At 46.7% G+C, this 16,876-nt stretch overlaps 2 protein-coding genes across 4 annotated transcripts; one reads left to right on the top strand and one right to left on the bottom strand.

Annotated features, from left to right (window-relative positions):
* Positions 1-3,301: 3,301 nt before the first annotated feature.
* Positions 3,302-9,120, bottom strand: irg1l (immunoresponsive gene 1, like). Of its 3 annotated transcripts, none has more exons than XM_049027487.1 (6): positions 8,993-9,120; positions 8,314-8,368; positions 7,861-8,048; positions 7,451-7,543; positions 6,360-6,565; positions 3,302-5,831 (listed from the first exon to the last, which is right to left on the bottom strand). In XM_049027487.1, exons 1-6 carry the CDS (start codon positions 9,008-9,010, stop codon positions 4,901-4,903), a joined length of 1,491 nt encoding a protein of 496 aa, XP_048883444.1. In that variant the 5' UTR covers positions 9,011-9,120; the 3' UTR covers positions 3,302-4,900. The 3 variants fall into 3 exon arrangements, with proteins under 3 accessions (XP_048883444.1, XP_048883445.1, XP_048883446.1); XM_049027488.1 differs by having other exon boundaries at positions 3,302-5,828; XM_049027489.1 differs by lacking the exon at positions 7,451-7,543.
* Positions 8,984-15,408, top strand: si:ch211-153b23.3 (uncharacterized). Its single transcript, XM_049027483.1, has 12 exons — positions 8,984-9,130; positions 9,274-9,449; positions 10,956-11,135; positions 11,274-12,725; positions 12,823-12,915; positions 13,075-13,179; positions 13,304-13,413; positions 13,498-13,689; positions 14,092-14,254; positions 14,384-14,549; positions 14,672-14,766; positions 14,880-15,408. Exons 3-12 carry the CDS (start codon positions 10,979-10,981, stop codon positions 14,963-14,965), a joined length of 2,619 nt encoding a protein of 872 aa, XP_048883440.1. The 5' UTR covers positions 8,984-9,130; positions 9,274-9,449; positions 10,956-10,978; the 3' UTR covers positions 14,966-15,408.
* Positions 15,409-16,876: the final 1,468 nt, after the last annotated feature.

Below are 16,876 nucleotides of genomic sequence, written 5' to 3'. Positions count from 1 at the left end.
GAGTACCGGCACCTGGTACTGAATGAAAGGGGGAGTACTGGCACCTGGTACTAAATGACAGGGGGAGTACCGGCACCTGGTACTGAACGACAGGGGGAGTACCGGCACCTGGTACTGAACGACAGGGGGAGTACCGGCACCTGGTACTGAACGACAGGGGGAGTACCGGCACCTGGTACTGAACGAAAGGGGGAGTACCGGCACCAGGTACTGAACGACAGGGGGAGTACCGGCACCTGGTACTGAATGACAGGGGGAGTACCGGCACCTGGAACTGAATGACAGGGGGAGTACCGGCACCTGGTACTGAATGACAAGTGGAGTACCGGCACCTGGTACTGAATGACCCTCGACGGCATGGGATGTCTGTTAACCACCCCACCCCCTTATTGGTCAGAGTTCCGCTCCTTTCACCCAGTCTGTCAGACTCAAAAGACAGAGCCACTGCCCAGTTACAGAAAGGCCTTTCATTCCTCCCAGACCTTTAATCATTGGTGTAAACTGACTCAAGATATGCTTTCTGCTCATACAAATAGACCTCTGACATTAGGATTAATGAAAGACTTTTTAAATGCCCTGACACTTTCTGTCTCTCCAGGATGTTTACAAGGATGGCCAGAATATCACGCAATGGGAAAGATGTTATACTGTTCCTTTTTATCCAGGTGCTTGAAGTAGACCAGTAATCAGTTACACACAGTACCAGCAACTCTTTGTGTTCGTCTTCAGAATACTAGTACCTCTCAGTAAAAAGTACTGGCACCTGGTACTGAATGACAAAGGGAGTACTAGCACCTGGTACTGAATGACAAAGGGAGTACCGGCACTTGGTACTGAATGACAAGGGGAGTACCGGCACCTGGTACTGAATGACAAGGGGAGTACCGGCACCTGGCACTGAATGAAAGGGGGAGTACCGGCACCTGGTACTGAATGAAAGGGGGAGTACCGGCACCTGGTACTGAATGACAAGTGGAGTACTGACACCTGGTACTGAATGACAAGGGGAGTACCGGCACCTGGTACTGAATGACAAGGGGAGTACCGGCACCTGGTACTGAATGAAAGGGGGAGTACCGGCACCTGGTACTGAACGACAGGGGGAGTACCGGCACCTGGTACTGAACGACAGGGGGAGTACCGGCACCTTGTACTGAATGACAAGGGGAGTACCGGCACCTGGTACTGAATGACAAGGGGAGTACCGGCACCTGGTACTGAACGACAGGGGGAGTACCGGCACCTGGTACTGAACGACAGGGGGAGTACCGGCACCTGGTACTGAATGACAAGTGGAGTACCGGCACCTGGTACTGAATGACCCTCGACGGCATGGGATGTCTGTTAACCACCCCACCCCCTTATTGGTCAGAGTTCCGCTCCTTTCACCCAGTCTGCCAGACTCAAAAGACAGAGCCACTGCCCAGTTACAGAAAGGCCTTTCATTCCTCCCAGACCTTTAATCATTGGTGTAAACTGACTCAAGATATGCTTTCTGCTCATACAAATAGACCTCTGACATTAGGATTAATGAAAGACTTTTTAAATGCCCTGACACTTTCTGTCTCTCCAGGATGTTTACAAGGATGGCCAGAATATCACGCAATGGGAAAGATGTTATACTGTTCCTTTTTATCCAGGTGCTTGAAGTGGACCAGTAATCAGTTACACACGGTACCAGCAACTCTTTGTGTTCGTCTTCAGAATACTAGTACCTCTCAGTAAAAAGTACGGGCACCTGGTACTGAATGACAAAGGGAGTACTAGCACCTGGTACTGAATGACAAAGGGAGTACCGGCACTTGGTACTGAATGACAAGGGGAGTACCGGCACCTGGTACTGAATGACAAGGGGAGTACCGGCACCTGGCACTGAATGAAAGGGGGAGTACCGGCACCTGGTACTGAATGAAAGGGGGAGTACCGGCACCTGGTACTGAATGACAAGTGGAGTACTGACACCTGGTACTGAATGACAAGGGGAGTACCGGCACCTGGTACTGAATGAAAGGGGGAGTACCGGCACCTGGTACTGAACGACAGGGGGAGTACCGGCACCTGGTACTGAACGACAGGGGGAGTACCGGCACCTTGTACTGAATGACAAGGGGAGTACCGGCACCTGGTACTGAATGACAAGGGGAGTACCGGCACCTGGTACTGAATGAAACGGGGAGTACCGGCACCTGGTACTGAATGAAAGGGGGAGTACCGGCACCTGGTACTGAACGACAGGGGGAGTACCGGCACCTGGTACTGAACGACAGGGGGAGTACCGGCACCTTGTACTGAATGACAAGGGGAGTACCGGCACCTGGTACTGAATGACAAGGGGAGTACCGGCACCTGGTACTGAATGAAACGGGGAGTACCGGCACCTGGTACTGAACGACAGGGGGAGTACCGGCACCTGGTACTGAATGACAAGGGGAGTACCGGCACCTGGAACTGAATGACAGGGGGACTACCAACACCTGGTACTGAATGACAAAGGGAGTACTAGCACCTGGTACTGAATGACAGGGGGAGTACTGGCACCTGGAACTGAATGACAGGGGGAGTACCGGCAACTGGTACTGAATGACAAGGGGATACCAGCCCCCCTTTCCCCCCGCTTCAAACCCCGTTTTTACTTAGTACTGCATTTAACGTGGAGCTTACAGATAGAGGTTTACAGTATCACAAAAATTGGTGTTGCCCTCCACTGGAGTCTTACATGTTGAATGGCAATAGTCCAGCCTTTGTAGAAATCTGTGAACTGCATCTCCATGTCAAGACAGCAGACTGCCGTTGTTCATAGTACAGACAGGTTCTGTTACTGACCTTGGTCCACACTATTATATACTTATACTGAGTATCCTCATGTAGTTTGTAAGAGTGTGATGCATTTTGCAAGATGTCTCTTGGACTCTATTTTAAGTGTGCAGCTCTGCTCGAAGCGCGGGAATTTCTGGATGGCTGACAGGTTACCCGATCTGCAGTGTTGTAGAAGATTGCTTTGATCCAAGACCTAGGTATGGACCGAAGCCATGACTGTGTGACCAGAGAAAGAAGCTTTTATCAGTAAGGGATGAGGCTGATGTCCCATAACAGCACCATCATCTGGCAAACTCTTAACTAGGATTTTGAATTATACTGATTATGAATGAAATTGATTATCCTTATGGTGCTTTGATGTATTTCCTCTCATCCTAATTTCCTCTTTATTGTTGCATATTTTTAACAATTAATGTTTTTACAGATTTTCAAATGAAATCGTCTGTAAAATAATACCTGAATGAGTAAATACAGTAATATTTAATTTCATAAAGTTACCCAATCTATTGCCCCTGTATAAAAAAAGTTATGCTAGTGCTTTATATTAACAGCACCTTTATAATACCTTTATAATGCATTTATAGAACATTCATAAGTAGCATGTAAGTATATCTTAGCATCCTAACATAACAGCTTTAATATACTTTAATAACAAACATTATCCAATTCCGAAGGGCAGAACTAAGAGGCACATGATAGAGAATAGCTTTGTTCCCGTGTACGTTATTCAGCTGAACAATGCGACTATAGTTGGGCAAGGAAAAGAGGCAGTGCATACTTCCTCATATATTTTCTAATAGTATTTTATACATGTGATCTTATGTATTTTATCAAATATTATTTTATGCATGTGATTAGATAATTATACTTATGTCGTGTCACGATCGCAGCTGGTTAAGAGGGCGATTGCACGGGCGAGCGATGCAAAGAGCAGGCTTGGGGTTGTTTGCTGGTTATATGCATGCCGACTATTCCTGTAAGCTAAATTTACCTACGGGTATGAATAAAGCAACCTGAATCTTAGCCCTAGCCTGACTGGGTCTGTGTCTCATGGTTACTGTCTAGATACTCATTTCAAATCCATCCATCCATCCATTTTCCAAGCTGCTTATCCTACTGGGTCGCGGGGGGTTCGGAGCCTATCCCGGAAGCAATGGGCACAAGGCAGGGAACAACCCAGGATGGGGGGCCAGCCCATCGCAGGGCATACTCACACACCATTCACTCTCACATGCACACCTATGGGCAATTTAGCAACTTCAATTAGCCTCAGCATGTTTTTGGACTGTGGGGGGGGAAATCGGAGTACCTGGAGGAAACCCCACGACGACATGGGGAGAACATGCAAACTCCACACACATGTGACCCAGGCGGAGACTTGAACCCGGGTCCCAGAGGTGTGAGGCAACAGTGCTAACCACTGCACCACCATGCCACCCCCCATTTCAAATCCATTTTTACCAAATATGATTCAGACTGTGAATTTTACGTAGTCCCCAATTCAAAAATTCACCAATATTCACTCAACACTGCAACAAGCAATATGATTATAGTTTGGTATTTACATAAATAGATTACAAATTATATAAATTATGAATACTTGGTACTTAATAATTAATAATTACATAATTACACTTGAATCTGGAGTTGATAGTAAACACATTGAATGGTGTTCGTTAATGCTATGAATGGCTGATTGACATCTTGTACAAAGCCCAAGAATATATTGTAACATTATGACAAACATTTAACATTATGCAGAATGCAAACAGCATGATCAATCATCTTTAAATAATTTCATTATTCTTCATGCCATTCATCCATTGGGAAGGGGAGCCCTTCAAACTTGGATCACAGAATTTTTATGTGCTGATACAACTTATTATAAGTATATACAATATTGCGAAAAAATCCTTCAGTAAAATTACTTTAAGTGACACACAGTCTCATTTAAAGTTGATGTGCAGGAGGCTTTGTCCTCAATTACAGCTATGCCTGTTGTATTAGTAGAAAATGCTTACTACATAAAGCTGATGTACTACATTCAGTTTGGTTCTCCGCCTCCACCTCCTGGACAGTCATACTACTGAAGCTGAGCGAGGAGAGGGCTGCAGTCTTCGAGTTGCTCTAGCCTGTCTACAATTTCTATCAGTCCCTCGACCTTATCTGAAGACAGCACGGCACCAGCATTGGATCGGAACTTTCTTTGCAGGCTGTTGTCGGTGAGGGGGTTGCGCCAGTGCCCATAGAACGTGTTACAACGGCCTTTGAGAACGTCCCCATTGACCAGCGTCACTAACACCTCTGCATACATGAGGTCGAAGTTGGCGGAGTTGTCATTGGGGTGCTCAACACGCACCCGGGACAGCAGAGTGTGCAGCTCGGGTCGCCGGAGACTGACGGGGTGGAAGGATTGCACGGTCACTTCCCCGTCCAGCAGAGCTGTGCAGGCGTTGAACTGGAATGAATGGCGGGCCTCATGCTCGGACTCAGGGAATGGCCTATTGATGTACTTGGAGGGAGGGATCCTCAGCAGGATGTCTTGGATGAATGCTGGGTTGAAGTTACCGTTGTGGGAGCCGACCAGCTGCTTGTGGATGGAGGCAGCCGCGTCGGCCACCCAGTGCATGCCCAGGTGGGCAGGGAAGCGCTTGAAGCCCATGTCCTGCTCTTCCAGCAGGAACGAGGGTTCCACCTCCTCGGGGGAAGGCAACGGTTGAGGAGCATAGTCCTCATAGAAGGCACTGAAGCCAGACACTCCAGGAACGGAGTCCAGCATCAGGGAACTAGCCTGCAAGCCACGCGATGCCAGGAACGCAGCCTCTAGGCCCTGTCGCGATGCATTGCCGATGTGAAGAGGCTTGGACTGCGTGGCCGCATTTGCCATGGGTGCCCCCGCCAGGGATGCAGCTATAGCCAAGGCGTGGCTGCACTGAATGCGGTCCAGGGACAGGAGGCGAGCGCAGGCTGCAGCACTTCCCATGGGGCCCACCACAGTGGGGGGGTGGAACCTGCTGGGAGATGGAAACAGCTAAAGACCCACTGGAGACCTGGGTACCGGCACGTAGCTGTGCAAACAGCCACTCTGTGAGCATTGGGCTCTGGTGGAGTCATTTCTCTTTTTTTCTGCACCAGCTTCAATATTTAAGGTACTTTTACAGGAAATAACACATTAGCGTTCATTTAGTCACGTCAGCACAAAACAAACAAAAACACAACTCAGAAATGATGTCCTTCCATATGTCTGTGTGTGAATGCAGTTTTTGTGAAATCAGCCGAGCCATATGCACATTTAAGAAAGAGAGCTGAATTAAGAAAAGGCATTAGGACCAATTTTCAGGCACATACGGCTATGCATAGGCCTTCTTTCAGACTCCAGTTACAGTTGTTTTGGGGACAAATTGACCCCAGTCCGTCAGAGCATTGAGAAGTCTGATGTGGGTGAATCATTTTCTCCCAGCTTAAGTAGTGGCCTCAACTTTGTCTTGTAATTGACTGACTCATTGGTTGGCTGCCCAACTAAGCCTGAACAGGAAACTGACCTCTTGGGGATGTTCTGGGCCTCGTTGGAGAACCGTAGCAGCCTGCCCTGGATCTCAATGCCCACGTTGAATGCTATCAGCAGGTCCATCCCGCTAGGCTTGCTGTTTCTGGGTAGCATGTCACTGATGGCCAGGAGGGCGGGTAGCACGGCGCCCGAGGGATGGGTGGCTGGGTGCCAGGTGTCGTCAAAGTCCATGGAGTGAGACTGCAGGGCACGAGCAACATTTAGGACAAAGCAGACATGCTCTAGCACTGCGGATAATATAATTTCCCCAGTCCACATTCCCAGTTAAGTCGCTTGTATTTTAAGGCATGGTTAGAAGGTCTGGCTGTCAAACTGTGATCCAGGCTCACAAACAGTCCTGCTCTCCCACTCCCACCCCAGACTGATCCCACACTAACAGCCAAAAGCTTTTCTCAGAAGACATGAAGAGCTGCAGCAGGACCACTCTGTGCCCAGGAAGACAAGCAGTCAGGACACATTTCATGATGCAGTCATGCACTCGGAATGAATCCTGGAAACATGCTATTAGGCTAACTGGAGAAGCTCTTCATTAGAATCCTTTAGTATGAGTTATGCTAAACCTGGATTCTCACAACTTTTTAGCACCATATCTACATCCTATTTTAAATAGTTTATGTTCTTTAAGGCATCCATCCATTTTTTGAAGCCATTTGTCCTATTCATGGTTGCAGGGGCGCCTGGAGTCTATGGGCACAAGGCAGGGAACAACCCAGAATGGGGCACCAACCCATGACAGGGCTCACTCACACACAATATGGGTCATTTTAGCAACTCCAATTAACTTCATTATGTTTTTGTACTATGGAAGAAACCCAAAGGAAACCCTACAAGAACACAGGGAGAACATGCAAACTCCCCATATATGGTTCCCTGACTCGAACCCTGGTCCAAGAAGTGTGAGGTACTGTAAGCATTGCGCCACCATGCTACTCTTGAAGGCATTGCCGTTTAAATCTCAGCAGGGTGTGAGGAAGGCACCCGTGTGAATACGTGATTAAACGTGATTTTTAAGCTTATTTAGTAAGCCCAAAATGTAATATTATTCATGTCACTGTCGACACTTACTGCCACTCCGTTGACTAAGGCAGCCAGCGTTGGAGAAAGCTTAGTGCCTGGGCGGCCGTAGACTGAGCTGCTGTGATCGGGGGCGTACATTTGCTGTGAGGGTGACAACACAGGATTTAGGTGACCTGTGCTTACAAGCGTCAGACGCCGACTGTTGCCATGTCTACACTCGTGTCCCTCAAATATTCCTAAAATGCTACACCATTAATTTCATTTGCATAGTGGGTGATACATGTTATCTCTCTGATGTTAGTACGCCATACATCTTAAAATATTATAGTTAAGCAACTATGCAGCCAGACTGTTTCCTGACACTTTTCCCCCTAACCTTCTTTAAACTGCAGAAGTGATCCTAAACAGTCTATTATTACTGGCTTTTCTTTGCTCTCCCACACTCCTCGGCACCTTACCTGGCAGTGCTGCAGGACCAGCTGAAACACATAGGTGGTGCTGCCGACGATGCCCACGCCAATGCTGTCCAGCGCCATCCTCTTGCTCCGCTGCAACACTTTTTGCGTCAGCTGCTCCGGCTGCAGGCCGTGGATGAATGCGGCAAAGCTGGCAGTCACCGTTTCCTCTGGGCCTGGGCGTTCAGCCACTGCAAAAAAAAAAAAAAAAACAGGGGGTGGGGTGAAAAGGTGGCTCACTGCATGGGAAAGTCCACTGGCAAGATTGCGGGGGGTGTTTCTTTTCCGGAACAAAAAGAACATTCATTGCAGGCAGATGTGTATGGCTAGACCCGCTTGTTGACAAAGCAGTATAGCTCCTTATGTGAGTGGTACGGATACGGGTCGGCTAAGAATTACAAAGGGGAGACTAAAGGCCTGGGCAGGATGGCAGGATTAACGACAAGGCGAACTAACCTTCCAGGGCAGATACATGCAGCCTCCGGATGGTAGGCACGCACCGGCAAGATCTCTGAAAGAGACAGCAGTCAACTCAGCACTGGCAATACTACACCTGCACTATTCTTGCCAGCCGAGAAACTAATTTTTGAGACCTATCTGGCAACCGGCTGAACTTAGCAGCCGGATGGCTGAGAGCCATTATCTGGCAGCTATTATCTACAGAGGCAATAAGTATTATCTGAGTCCTTGAACCGACGTGTTGACTGGGGATGAAACTCTTATGACGCTGCCAATGCTATTTCTTCAAATCGAAATTGTTCTGCTCCAGTCCAATTATGTAGCAATTTGCAAACTTTTTTGAATGGCATGATAATACAATAATTGTTAGACACAACCTCTTATTTTGAGAAGTCTTCCAGTCTCTAGTCCAGCCTCAGAGTCACACATTCTCTAGCCTAACAGTGACCAAAATATTTCCCGCGCAGACTGTGCCTCCCTAGACATTTGACGGTGTCTACATGCATTGCCAGCTCTAATTCCCAATGAATACAAATAGTATATGAATGTATATAATTAATTAATATATATATATATATATATATATATATATATGTATTTTATATATATATATGTATATAAATTCACATAGCTAAATCAAGAATTTCACTTAAAAGGCTCCATTTTGGGTGCTTGCCTGGATTATCAAAAGCATGACGTAAGTTGGTCAGAGCGTTCTCGCTGGCTTGTGTCTCGTCAGTCGTCTCCGGTCCCTTTTCAGCCTCCTGTCTCGTTTCTTAGAGAGGTCTTGAACGAGGATGCAGCTGGTGCTCAGGTGAGGTCACTTCTGCCTTTATATAGCCGCCGGCCTCCAATTGCCACTAACTGAACGCACAAAAAAACAGCAAGCTGGAATTTCCTTAACCCTTTTTTTTCACAGAATGATATGTTAATAAGTATGGGGTTTTTTTTTTGCAGGAAGTTCATTGTGTGTTAAGGTGATGATCCAGTCTTGGGTGGGTCTGTGAGTGGCAGGAGGCGGGGGGGGGAGGGCATCGGCACTTCTCCTCCTCCCAATGGGCATGTCCTATAAGGAAAACACCGGCGACATCTCCCCAGTTCATGGTGATACTCTGAGCTCCAATCTCCACCAGGTACGTTCATCTTTAATAAAACACACTCTGCTACTTCATATATAAAGGTAAATCATAGGATGTAGTCTCTCAATAGACTTTTTCTGTGTTAATGGTTGTCCGTTACGCACTTTTGTAAGGGTACCTCTGTGTGTCTCAGCATACTGGTGACATTAATTAGATTAACTACTGTCAGTCAAAGCAAGGCCAGTGCAGATATTGTATGTGTGTATCTTCCCTTATTCTGGACTTCCCAGGTGCTATAGTGTTTATTGCTGTGGTATAGGTCATTTTACCAGATGTGTGTGCCTCTAGCAGGTGAGTGGTACCTCCTACTTGGTCATGCCATAAGAACTGGCTCCCCGGTCCTGTAATGTTCTGGCCTGGGATATGAGGAGCTGGATAATGAAGCCAGGGCCAGTGAGCTTTCCTGTCTTATAATAAGAAAGGGTTTATGACTGCTGCTCTGCCCAGGTTCTATTGGGCCACAATTAGCATCACCAGTGTTATGTTACTATAGTGAAAAAGACACCAGACAATAAACAGTTACTTTAACTTTCACTTTAAAAAACTTTTTCATGCCAATATTTAACTTTGAGACAGCTTACAGCATATAGTGTGTGTATTAAATGACTGAAAAGAGGATAACAATGTGCTTTCAAAAATACTTAGATATATTTAATTATATTTTATTATATATAATACATTTATTTTCGAAAATTAATTTGGGAAAAATTGCTACACTCATTAAAACATTTGAATAAAATGTGTGCCCCTGCACATTGACTGGTGATAAGGTTCATTTTTTATTTTTATTGTTTGCAAGTTATGCTTCCAAAATACCAGATTATTTGAAAATATAAGACTGTATGCTTCAAATGACTTTATCCATGACACAAAACTGGAAAACTGAGACATGGTTTTCTTGCTAGCATGTCATTACCCTAACATTTGCATAGAGGGCGCTCCTAGCATTGTATTTGATGTTGCTAACAAACATCTTCACCCCACTCTTCTTTGGAGATTTTAAAGTTTGAGAAACTCTCCTTAGTTTTAGGAAAAATTATGAACCTTTGAATTTAATAGTAGGTTTTAATGTCCCATTAAACAATATATCTAGAATAGATATATATATATATATATACACACACACACACACATACGGGTTTGTAATTATATCTTTGTGGGGACCTCTACCCAGCCCTAACTTTAATCACTATTTATCAAATAAAATATGAGACTTTTGATCACTTTCAAAGATCACAGACCCCACAATGTCAACATAACAGATTTTTATTACATTGTGGGGTCACCCACAATGAAATATAAACATAATCCACACACACACACACACACACACACACACACACACACACACACACACACACGCAGACATATATAGGTTGAGTCAGTATTTCTTAGATAAACTGAGTATGACCTAGCTTCATAGAATGAGATAACTTTTCAAAGAATATGTCAATTTATGTAACGTTCTGAACCAATATGATCGGCTTCTATTGTTTGCAGATTTTCTGTTTAGAACAGGCCACATGGCAGCCGCCGAGGGCTTTCCGGCAAGTTTTTATGGTGAACCAGGAGTGCTTGGCCTTATGGCTAATGGGATCAGTGCCTTCCTGGTGCTCCTGCAGAACTTCAGTGGGGCGCAGACTGGTGTTCCAGCTCAGGGGGTGGAACACATCCTAGCAGGTATACCTCACTGGACAATAAAGAACACAGTGGTTAAGAAATGAGGCAGATTGCTTCCTCGTAGCTTCCTCATAATTGGTAAGGTTGTGTTTCCTGTAAATGTGTAACAGTGTCTATATGTGTGTTGTATGTACACAGGTGTTCATCTGATCCTCATAGGCGGCGTGTGTCAAATGGTGGCAGGCCTGCTGTCATTCCGAAAGTATGACCATTTAAGCGGGACCGCCTTTGTTGGCTATGCGGCACTCTGGGCCAGCTATGGCGCTACCCGGATTTTCCTTGGTTCCAGTGAACCTCAAAGCAACACTTCAGCTGCTGAAAATTTTAGTTTGTCTTTGAATATGGGGTTGTTATCGCCCCCTGTCAGGGAATCTGCCATTGCAGGTCTGATTCCTTATATCATCATGTCCTTTATCTTAGCTTTTTGCTCTGCCACTGTCAACTACATCATGCCTTTTGTATTTGGTGCTATCACGGCCACCCTGATCTTTGAGGCAGTGGGGGTGGTGGGCAAATGGGCCTTAGTGGTCTCCGGGGTTCTGGAGCTCCTCATCCTGCTCTTTGCCATTTATGGGTCAGGTTCCCTGCTAATTAAAGGCTTAGCTCAACGATATGTACTCAAGGGGTTTGGAAGTCCACTCTTCAACGTGCTCCTGCTTGGCACAGCCAATGCCAAAACTGCCAAGAGCCTGGGTCAAGAGAAGAAAAAGAATACCAAGTATGCTGAGCCCATGGCCCTGGGATTCTTCTGTGACACCATCTCGCCTTTCATCTTTGCCTTCTACTGCTTCGGCTACATAAAATTCTTCACTGTTGCAGTTGCCTGGGTCTCCATCATCTCTGTAGCGCAGCTCCTCTCCAGCTACTATGCCTACCTTCGGCAAGACTGCTACCATCTGACAAAATTTGGTCTTCATTGCACTTACTGGCTGGTGAAGGCCTGGGAGGAATTTGTGCTATCTTCACTGATGGGAAGGATAGTGAGCACTGAGTCACGAGCAGCAATGGTGGGTGACTGGTTCTTTGTGGCCTCTGCCATTGTTCTATGCATGCTATGTCTAAATATGGACACACTAGAGCTGGTACATAATGCAGGCTTCCTCCTACTCACCATCTCCACTGTATCCCAAATCCCTCTTGATGGGTACTACATCTTCTTCGGGGTGGCGTGCTCCATCTTTACCGTGATTTCCCTCTACGGCACCTTCACCCGTCTGATCAACACCATTGCAGAGAAGTCACTGATTCCAGTAGGACCTCAGCTGACTGAACACCTCCAAAATACACTGGACTTTCTGAAGAGAAGCAAAGGCACAGATGAACATCAGAGTCCATCCCATCACAGTGTTGCAGACCTACCCGATGCTCTGTTCTACATTACCAATGGCTTGGCAGCTATGTCCGCCATCCACAGTATCTCAGTGGACCGATCATTCCTGCACCTAACTGTGCCCTGGGTGCTTATTGCAGGAGCAATCATCCAGGTCTATGTGAGCCGGTTACAAATCTATGGAGGCCGGCGCTTTGGCTCAGTCATTCCCTCCTTCTATGCAGCTATCTGGGCTGCATGGACATGGTATCGTTTTGCAGGTGAGTCCTGTGTTGGGTAGTAGCATATATTACAAGAATATCAATGTCAATATCAATATGACATACATCAACTAATATAACCTGCTGCCTGTTGTAGGTCCTCTGCTGGGTATCACTTCTGATGCTGCCTACGGCTTTACTGCTGGGGCGATTGCCTTCCTTGTAGCAAATGGATTCTTAATGCTTATAGGTAAGCATTTTTGTTTGCAGACAAAGCAGTGGAATTAAGCAATGTGCCCCATTTTAAGGATTTACGGTACGTGGCGTGATTGTTGGGATTTACGGGAACAGTGCTTAAATAGACAGTTTGATTTGCCGCTAAGCTGGTCTCTGCCCTCTCTATACAAAGGTACCTACAGGAATCTCGTTCTGCTTTCCACGACTACTGTGATGGAGGTCATCCTGGTGTGTTTCCTCCTTTCTACACTTGGCAGGCTGCCCTATCAACTGGAAAGTAAGGAGTGCAGAGATTACCCAGTGGGTGCATGACCATGGTAGCAGCAAATGTTACCCAGGTATGTCACACATTTGTATATGACGGGATGCTCAATAACAACCTCGGATGGTTTTCTTTGCAGTCGCCATGCTGTCAGTGTTCTCCATCGTATGTTTTTACGGAGCTCTGTCCTCCCTCGTCAACTGCATCTTCTCTGGAAACCTATTGCCCGTTGGGCCCCCTGTCTTCAAGGTGAGTGTCTACCGAAGTCTTGTCCAATTAGATTGACTTCTGGGGCAGGGAAACCCCGACAGGTAACCCCACTGATCGTTCCAGAATGCGAAGAAAATGGAAGCAGCACTGGATCCTCCGTGCCCCCTGGCCGACTCTCGACTAACGAGTGGGCTGATCATAATAGCTGATCTTCTGGATCAGAGTGGTGTGTGTGGCATCCCGACTGACACTGTGTATGCTCTGGCGGCCTCCTGCAAAAACCCTCATGCCATTGAAAAAATCTACAACATTAAGGTATGGTCAACAGGAGAACAGAACAACTGACACTTATAGAGATGCCCTGTTGGAATTCTTGTATCACTCAAACCATTGATTGTACTACAGGGAAATCCCAGGTAAAGCAGCATGGATGTATCATAAATCAGATGACAGACACTGAAACTGAAGTTTCCTATATATCAGTGTTTTCTAATCAAGTCCTCGGGGACCTGCAGACAGTCCAGGTTTTTGCTCCTACTGGGAGCTGGGAAGGAGCAAAAACATGGACCGCCTCTGAGTTCCCGAGAAACACTGCTATATATCCATTCATACATCTTCTGCTGGTTATCTTGAGCATGGTGGGGGCCAGAAAGCAAAGGGCACAAGGCAATTCCCATATACGTAGGTGTATTGAAATTTGAGTGCTTCTACCATCAGGACCGCCCAGCAGAAAAGCCCATCTGTATCTGCATCTCCAATGTGGAGCAGCTGGTAGCGGCCAAGCCACCCTTCAGCCCCCTGCTCTGGGAATTCATGAGAAATGTTTACCCGGGAGGAATCAGTTGTATTGTTCCAAAAGGCGACTGGCTCTTCAAGCTGGGTAAGATTAATCTACCACTGCCAGCAATTTTGTTTCATTTTCACATAGCTCTGTTTATTGGTCTTTAAGGGATATATAATACTAGTGCCAGCTTTAGTGCTACCATTAAGGGAACTTGTGATTGTGCAGGTCTTGGGCCAGCTTATGACCGCGTTGGCACCAATGACAGCATCATGATCCGGGTGCCTGACCACACTGTGACAGGGCACCTGTGCAACATTACCGGACCCCTGGCAATCACATCAGCCAATCCCAGTGGTGAGCCTGACAGCACCCACCATGATATGGTTATCAAGTAAGTTTCAATAAGTTCCCAGCATGTGGGGTGTTAATCTGACTGTGGTGTTACTGTTATACTAATAGTCATGCTTTATTGCGGTTCTGAAAGAATTGTCTAATAATATCTCCAATTTATAGCCGCTTAGGGCACAAGATTCAAGGGGTCCTCTGTGATGGAAAGTCCAACGAAGTAGTTGCATCCACTGTGGTCAACTGCTTGAAAATAGATGAAGGTAAAAACTTATTACAATGTTGCCCTCTTAACCTCAAATGGTGTCTCCACAAAAATGAAAATCCCAAAATCCCAGTGATTGACCGGTATTAACTGAGCTTTTAATGATTACAGGTGACATTACTATCGTGCGAGAAGGATGCACACCAGCAGCCAGGGTGAGGCAGGTTTTTGAGAAAGTTAAGAACAGCGTAGTGTGAGAATCCTTGCTCCTAATCACCCAGCTCATAACACATTAATCCTCCCTGCCTACTGTCCTGTTCTTACAGTTCCAGTCATTCGTTAAAGAAAAAATCTAATGATTTTTTTGAAGGAATGATTTTTATTTGTCCTGTATTTCTGTACACATGTATTTTTGAGTCTAAAATGTCAATATGACAAGAAGGATGAACATATACACTGTAATACATTAGGTCCTGCTGCATGTAAAGTTCATTTTATTAATCATTTTAAATGTCTGATTTATGATAGTATTATTAATGCCATTGCTTGCATCAAAACCATTTAAATCTCTGTTGTGTTACCAACACACTTATGTGAACCTATGTAAAAACTATGTAAAATCTATGTAAACGCATACTTTATTTTGTAAATGTAATGTTTGTTTTGTGCTTTGCTGTGCATAACCATGAATAAAAATATAATGACCTCATTCATGCCAATGGCTGCCTGTGAACTCAAGTAAAGTCAAATAGGGTTTAATTGTCATTAATTGTCATCTATATAGAGGAATATAGTAGTAAGTGACAAAACACAAGCAAAAAGGAGTTATGCACATAGACTTATGTGCAAGTAATAAGGATTTAACATAAGACCACACATAGTACAAGTGAAAGATGAGACAATATACAGCAACACATGATACAAACATGAAATACTACAAATACAAGCAACAAACCTAGGGAATTTAATAAAAGTATTATTAAATAAATACTAAACTGTAAGCAATAAATCATAACAAGTAGGACTAAGCCCTTGCGGACCTAACTTTCAAAGATTCCTTTTGCATGCAGTAATTGTATAATGAATGGTCCTTTATTTGTTATGACTGACGCTGTGTGTCACGCTTGCTGACCGGGGGTAAGGCGAGCGAGCAAGCGAGCGGGCAGGAAGCAGGCAAGGTAGGCAGGACTCAGGGAAAACGGGGATTTATTTACGGGAACCGGGGCAGGAGACAACAGACACTGACTAACATCAATGACGGACGAGGACCACAGGTAAGACCAGGACTTAAAACAGAACAAGACCAATCAAAGTAATCAGACACAGCAGGAGACGATCAGGGAAGAACACGTGGGTACGCAGGGGGCGTGGCACACACGAGGAGCGGACGAGCCGGGCATGACAGAGCCCCCCCCCCCTAAAGGCGCGCTTCACCGGGGGCGCCCAGGAGGAGGCGACGGACGGGACGAGGGAAACGGGACCTGGAACAGAAGAACGGAATAATCAACGAAGGACAGGGAACAGGACCGAGGCACAAAACACGGCTAAAGACAAGACGTAAGACAAGATCTGACACAGGATAGGGAAGGCGGAAAGACAGATCAGGAGGGGGAGGGAGCCGCAACAGGCGGCGACATCCTCCGCCGCGCTAGAGCGGGGGGAACTGCAGGCGATCGCCGCGGAGCCGGCAGAGGGAGCGAAGCAGGAGGCTGGGCGAGAGGGACCCCAGCTCTATGTCGGTGCCCCCTCCCCTTACGGGACACAGACATACCGTCCCCTGGTCGGGGTCGAGTTCGCCGGGGTGAGGGCATAAGAGTCCTAGGGGAAGCCAGAACAGGAGCGGGAGCTGCCGGCACAGGGAGCGCCTCGGGTGTGGGAGCTGCTGGCGGACATGACGACTCGACCACGGGAGCTGTAGGCTCTGGAGGCGCAAGCCGAGGCGGCCGTTCACCCGCGGGGACCCCCTCCCCAAGGCGTGCCTCTCCGGGCACGTCAGAAAGGGAAGGCGACGGTACAGGTGAGTAGACAGGCGGCCGGGAGGCAGGCTGAGGGAGCGCCTGCTCGGGCTGAGCAGGGGCTGCAGGCAGCGGGGCCGCCTGTCCGGGAGTAGCAGGTAGCAGTGAAAGTGGCTGCTCAGGCAGCGGCAGCGGCGACCGCACGGGTCCTGG

Source organism: Brienomyrus brachyistius, chromosome 10 (genome assembly GCF_023856365.1).
Source record: "Brienomyrus brachyistius isolate T26 chromosome 10, BBRACH_0.4, whole genome shotgun sequence".
Taxonomy (NCBI): domain Eukaryota; kingdom Metazoa; phylum Chordata; class Actinopteri; order Osteoglossiformes; family Mormyridae; genus Brienomyrus; species Brienomyrus brachyistius.
Note: the sequence above shows the minus strand (reverse complement) of the source record. Positions and strands in the feature narration are given on the sequence as shown.